This window comes from Ammospiza caudacuta, chromosome 16 (assembly GCF_027887145.1).
Source record: "Ammospiza caudacuta isolate bAmmCau1 chromosome 16, bAmmCau1.pri, whole genome shotgun sequence".
NCBI classification, from domain to species: Eukaryota; Metazoa; Chordata; class Aves; order Passeriformes; family Passerellidae; genus Ammospiza; species Ammospiza caudacuta.
This window is the reverse complement of record NC_080608.1, coordinates 17,328,722-17,335,134: the sequence shown is the minus strand read 5'-3', so window position 1 is coordinate 17,335,134 and position 6,413 is coordinate 17,328,722. Positions and strand designations below refer to the sequence as shown.

General features: G+C 51.0%; 1 protein-coding gene across 1 annotated transcript in view; it reads right to left on the bottom strand.

The window, feature by feature from the left end:
* Window positions 1–3,499: 3,499 nt before the first annotated feature.
* The window catches only part of HTR4 (5-hydroxytryptamine receptor 4), a 57,308-nt gene continuing 54,394 nt past the window's right edge, over window positions 3,500–6,413 (bottom strand). The window contains exon 6 of the mRNA XM_058815147.1: window positions 3,500–3,587. Coding sequence (XP_058671130.1) covers window positions 3,500–3,587 — 88 coding nt within the window. The remainder of the gene's footprint in view (window positions 3,588–6,413) is intronic.

The window sequence follows — 6,413 nt, the reverse complement described above, 5'->3', positions numbered from 1 at the left end:
CGATCTTGGGTGAGATGAGCTTTAGGCTGGAGATATCTGCAGTAATCCCTAAACTGAGAGTATTTGGAAATGTAAAAGCAGCATTTATGCAGCTAATGCAGCATTGCTGATTGTTCCCAGAGCTCTGGAGCCCAGCAGGGGACAGGAGGAGCAGATGAGGTACAATCAAAGCCATTTTCAGTAAGAGGCAAGGTGAGTGTTGTTTACCTGTCAGCTCTGCAGGTTTTCAGTGACACATTCCCAATGTCCATCCTCCATGAAGTGTCCTTTGGTGGAAGAGACACTCCTGGAGGAGCAGAGTTTGCCAAAAAAGTGTCTCTGGAGCAGGGAATCCCCTGCTCCATATCCAGGGGACCCTTGGCTTCCATTTCTCACATGAATCCCTTTGGATGGCTCTGATCCCATCAGCAGCTCCACGGGGACCTGGGAATCCTCCAGGTAAGGGACCAGGACAAGGTGGGGGCTCCTGGACTGCAAATAAATCATTATTGGGAATGAACAAATTCCTGTGAGCAGGGGGACAGTCAGGAGCAGGGCAGGGACTGTCCCCTGTGCTGGCCCAGTTCTGGGTCCTTGGGCAGGAGGGACCTGCAGGGGCTGGAGTGTGTCCAGGGAAGGAGATAGAGCTGGGAAGGGTTTGGAGCCACAGGAGAGGCTGAGGGAGCTGGAAAGGGGCTCAGCCTGGAGAAAAGGAGGCTGAGGAGGGCCCTTCTTGCTCTGCACAGCTCCCTGGGCAGTTCCATTGCCTGAGCCCCCTTTCCATGGGGAAATTCCTGCTGTGCCCACCCTGAGCCTGCCCTGAGCCCCCTTTCCATGGGGAAATTCCTGCTGTGCCCACCCTGAGCCTGCCCTGAGCCCCCTTTCCATGGGGAAATTCCTGCTGTGCCCACCCTGAGCCTGCCCCTGCAGATTCCCCTCCCTGCTCCAGCCCCTGGAGCCTCCTGAGGGGCAGCAGGGAGGTGGCTCCTGCTCCCAGCCTGGAGTGCCAGCAGCACCAGAAATGAGCCCAAGCTGGAGTTCACTGCCACATCCAGAGAGGAGTTTTTATTTGTAGGAACAGCCACTGCAGCACAGACACTGAGCACAGGCAAGGACTGGCACCACCAGCCACGATGGGCAAAGCTGAACGGGGAGGCCACAGGAGCAGCCAGGGGATGCAGAGTGGGGCTTTCCATGAGACCCTCCCTGTCCAGGGAGTTCTCCACTGCTGGTGGCACTGCTGGGTCACAGAAGCTGTGCTGGCATTGTTGGCTGAGTGAGCAGCAGCTGCCAGGTGAGCCCAGGGAGGGATCGGAGGTGTCCTGGTGTCCATCCTGGACAGGGACATTTGGTGTTTGGAATTTCATCCAGTTGGAAGGGGGGAGCCTTTCCCCAGTGAGAGCTTTTGACCATTTTGGCTGGTGAGCCACTGCTCCCATTGATAGAGCCTTGGGAATGTTGCCCCTGGGGAAACTGGGAGTTTATTTTAAATTAAAAAAGAGATATTTCCCTAATGCACATAAAACAAAGGAGGAAACAATGCCTGAAGGACAAAGCAGAACCAAAGAACCCCTCCCTGTGCTGCTGGTTCCATCTCACTCCAGGAAATTTCACACCAAGATTTGATGCCCCTCAATGGGGACAGAGAAAATCTTTTTTTCAGGATTTCTTTGAGAAATTTGATACTTGAGGGGAAACCAAGCCAAGCTGTTCTGCAGCCTCATGTGCCCAAAGCCCAACAAACCCCTGTGGGCACTTCCACAGATCACAGCACTGAAGCAGCCCTGGATGGTTTTTTCCAAATTTTCAATAATAGCTTTTTTCTATCCACAGTTCTGGTGTCAAGAGTAAAATTAAATTAAGTTTTTTGGAAATAAAACCCTGTAAAAACAGGTCATTGCCAACCAGGTCCCAGAGATGAACCAGGAGCACCTTCCACCACAAACACCAATAATTTGTGTCTTTCCAGCAGTCAGCAATTTTCTACCTCAGCATTCCAGCTGGGGCTGTTTCTGCCCAGTGTCCTTCTGAATCCTACAGGAAAAGGGTGTGAAGCTTTATCAGTGACTTTGCTGTGGAAGAAATATTTAAAGAAGTCAGACACCATGGCCAGGAAGCCACTTGTTCTTCTCATGCACAACATTTCTCCTACTGAGCAACATTTTTGTTTGTTCTGAGCGGGATTTGTCTGTTTGCAGTAAATACCTGTCACATAGCAACAGAAATATTACTAAATAATAATACATAACATGTTAAGCTCCTTGGTCTAGAAGCTTTTAATGAAAAAACCACATGTTCCTGATAAAAAATAATAAATAATGTCAGCTTTTCTTTGTACATTAAAAATATCTGTACATGGTTCCACGATATGACAAAGTACAATTGTATTTTCTAGGCTCAGGGTGGCATCTTGGGGTAGATCTTCACCTAAAAAGGGTCGAGGCTCGCGCTCTTGATCCTGCATGAAAATCCTTTTCCCAAATTTGTGGAGTTCAGAGCCTTGCCCGCCCTTTCCATGCAAAGGGGGAAGCAGCCCACGAGGAACGTGGCAACACCAACATGCAGGAAGCAGCTGAGGACTGAGATCTTGGCAAATGTGAGACTGGAAAATCTGGAACACTCCTTGCCTCGACTGGAAGAGACCAGCAACAGATAGAAAAATAAAGGTGGCAAAGGTAAGTAGAAGTCTCTCCTCCAAGTGTAGCTAGAAAAGGATTTAGGTGGTTTGTTTCCAAGATGGCACTTAGTGATCCATTGGCTCTGGCTCCTGGCCAAGCTTCTGCTGCCTCAGAACGCCCAAAGTTTGCTCAGGGAGGGATGGGGACAGCTCTGGGCTCCAGGACACGTCCCATGCCCAGGGAATGGCAGAGCAGGGCCGTGGCTCTGAGCTGGGCTGGTCCCACTCGGCTCCTGGGCTCCTCCCTGGCCAGGAAACTCCACCAGGGCAGGGCAGAGCTCTGCAGGCTCGGGGAGCAGCAGCCGGGGCTGGAACCAAAGGGCAGCAAACATTTCCTCTTGTTCTCCTGGAGAAAACGTGGGGCTGCTCGTCCCCTGGCAGTGCCCAGGCCCAGGCAGAGCCAGCAGGGATGGGGCAGCTCGGTGCCACCCCACAGCTGTGGCCTGCAGGGTGGGGTGGGCTGAGCAGGGGGCAGCTGGAGAGGAAAGGAGCAGCAGGAAAGGAGCAGCAGGAAAGGAGCAGCAGGAAAGGAGCAGCAGGAAAGGAGCAGCAGGAGTCTCTGCACGGGCTGGTTTGGAGCTGTTTTGGCCCTGGCTTTGCCAGGAATGCCTCACTCCTGGAGCAGGGCTCTGGCACAGCTCCAGCTGCTCCTGCAGGGACAGGGACAGGGACAGCAGTCCTGACCCTCCCCGTGCTCCCACCCAGCTCCCACAGCTGGACATTCCTGGGAATTCACTGCAGGAAGCACCAGGACAATGCAGATGGATGGATTTTCAAGTGCTGCTGTCTGTGAATCCTTGGGATATCCTAAAATGCCTCTGTTCCTCCTCTTCTGGGCCAGGACTAGAAACAGGACTCTTGGGATTCGGGGTCAGGGTGGATGGGAAGCTTCTCTTGTTCCTGGTGGTGCCCGTTGTGTAACACCTTGTACCTGGCAGGGGAACACAAACCGTGGTCAGTGCCAGCTCAGAGGCCAAACTGATGGAAAATGAGATCAAGCAAACCCCAAAGTGTATTTAGGAGAGTGATTGTTCCAAATATCCAGATGCCACATTAAAAAGTGTGAATCCCTGCTTTGGGAATGAAATCTCCAGTGTGGAGCAGTCAAAGCAATCCCTGAAAACCAAGAAGCTGGTGGGTTTGGGGTGTCTGAGCTGAGCTGCACTGCCTGAGTGTGGGCTGAGGATGCTCCTGCAGGAATTCCCAGCTGGATGCTGGCTCCCAGCATGGCCAGGGCACTGAGTGTGCAGGTGTTTCCCTCAAACACCCCTTGGAACTCCAGCACTTCAAACAAGGACCAGGAATTAAAAATGTGCTCCCAACGAGTCACAGACTGGATGTCAGAGACAAGCAGAGACATTTTGACCTCACACTGAACAGACTCCAACGAGACAGCCACAGAGAGAGAACAGAGCTGGAACTGAGGGACCAGGTCAGACTGGGACACTGTGGGACACAATCCACCTGGGACACCTCGGGAATGCCAAAGGCTCTGCCACAGCTGGGACACGAGAGAGCCCTGACACCTGGGGCTCAGCACCATGGACAGGGACCGGGATAGCCAAGGATCCAGACAGACAGAAACTGGGAAGTCCAAGGATCCAGCTGGACAGGGACTGGGATATCCAGGGATCCCAATGGACAGGGACTGGGATATCCAAGGATCAAGATGGACAGGAATATCCAAGGATCCAGACAGACAGAGACTGGGATATCCAAGGATCCCAATGGACAGGGAGTGGGAAATTCAAGGTTCCAGATGGACAGGGACTGGGACACCCAAGGATCCCAATGGACAAGGGCTGGCACACCCAGGGATCCTGATGGACAAGGGCTGGGACACCCAGGGATCCTGATGGACAAGGACTGGCACACGTAAGGATCCTGATGGACAGGGACTGGCACACCCAGGGATCCTGATGGACAAGGGCTGGCACACCCAAGGATCCCAATGGACAAGGGCTGGCACACCCAAGGATCCTGATGGACAAGGACTGGCACACCCAGGGATCCTGATGGACAAGGGCTGGCACACCCAGGGATCCTGATGGACAAGGACTGGCACACCCAGGGATCCAAACCTTCCTCCGTGTTCTGCGGCCGTCCCAGAGTGGAGCAAGAGCAGCAAGAGCAGGTGGTGCTGATTGTTAGAGGTTCATTAAGCTAAAGAGGAGTCATTGAGGTGTCCCAGGATGTCGTGTGGCACAAAGTGTCTGTCTGAAGCCTCTGGCAGTGAGTTCAACACTTCCAGCTGTTTACCCTGTGGGGAAAGAGGACTGCTAGCACAGGAGGGAAGAGCATCCCTGGCATCCATGGCTTGCTCAGGTACCAGCACATCATTCCTAAAATATCCCAAACATCTCCAGGAGTCTGTTAAGGGAGTCCTCTGCTGCCAGGCCTTTGTGTTCTGTGGGGTTTTCCATACCCTGCAGCCTTTCCCTTCAAATGCAAGTTCAGGGCCCCCTGCCAGTTGTAAGGCACTGATTTAGTGCTGGATAAAAGCTGGGATTTTTACAGCCTTGCTTTGTTCTCACACAAAGTTTTTGTTCTCTCTCTTTCCGTGTGCCTTCACTGATCTCTCTCTGAAAATACACCTCATTTCTCAGCTCTTGGCACCTGTGGGGAGCAAGATTTAGAGAAATTCTCATCTGCACCTGAAATTCAGCTGCTTCCCCTGCAGGAACACACCTGGTGTGCCTCAGCCATGGATTTATCCTACAATGCAAGGAGAAAACAGCACTGGAACCCTCCCTGTGAGGGCTGAAGGCTTCAAGAGAAAGCAGCCAGGTAGGTGTGAGAAATAAATACATCTGAGGGAGCTGGAATATGTGTGCAGGGAAAAAAGAACATTAAAAGGGTTAAATGCTTAAAGTAAATTATCTACAGCAAATTAATTGTGCTGTTTTCCTGCCCTGATGGGCTCCTTGGTGGGATTTGTGCACCCCCCAATAAATAAATTATAAAACAATAAATCCCAACAATGGGAAGGCCCTGCCCCTCCAGGGACCTGCTGCTGTTCTGAGCTGTTCACTTTGTTTGCTTTTCTCATTCTCCAAAAACTTCTCCATTTTCAGATATTTTCCCCATTTCTGATCTGGAGCAAGTCTTCACTCCTCGTGAGATAAAACAAAGAAGAAAAAAGCAGAAAAGAGCAGACTCCAATTGATGTTCAATGCCCTTTGCTGCTTTTATCAGGGGTCAGATCTCCCCACTGTGATATTGGCAATTTTGGGAGTGAGCATTCACTGCCTGTGTCTTTATTTTCTCTTTTTCCATTTGCTGAAGCCCAGCTCCAAATGAAACACTTCCAAACTCTTTTCCTCCTTCATCTACAAGCAGAAACTCCCCCAGGAGCAGCCACCATCCCACCTGGAACAGATCTCCAAGGAAAAGGCAAGTAGGGGATGATGGCTCCCACTGTATCACAAACCTTTTGTTATTTGCAGGAGCACCCGGGAAAGATTTGCTGGGACCAGAGGAAAACAAGATGAAATTATGTAAAATGGATAAACTTGGAGGATTTGCATTTGGCTTGAGCAGAATCCTACTCTCAATAATTTATTTTTATACCATTTTTCTTCTCAACCACCTAAAATAGTGGCAGGTAGAAGAGGTTTTGAGGTAAAAGTTGGCTGAAGCCACATTTTAAATGGAACTGAGCTCCCAAACTGAATGAAGGACTGAAACTTTTCCAAGATTTGACAATTGTGTTGCTCCCCAATTTATATCTTTCCCTGCATTTTCCTTTCTCTCCCAA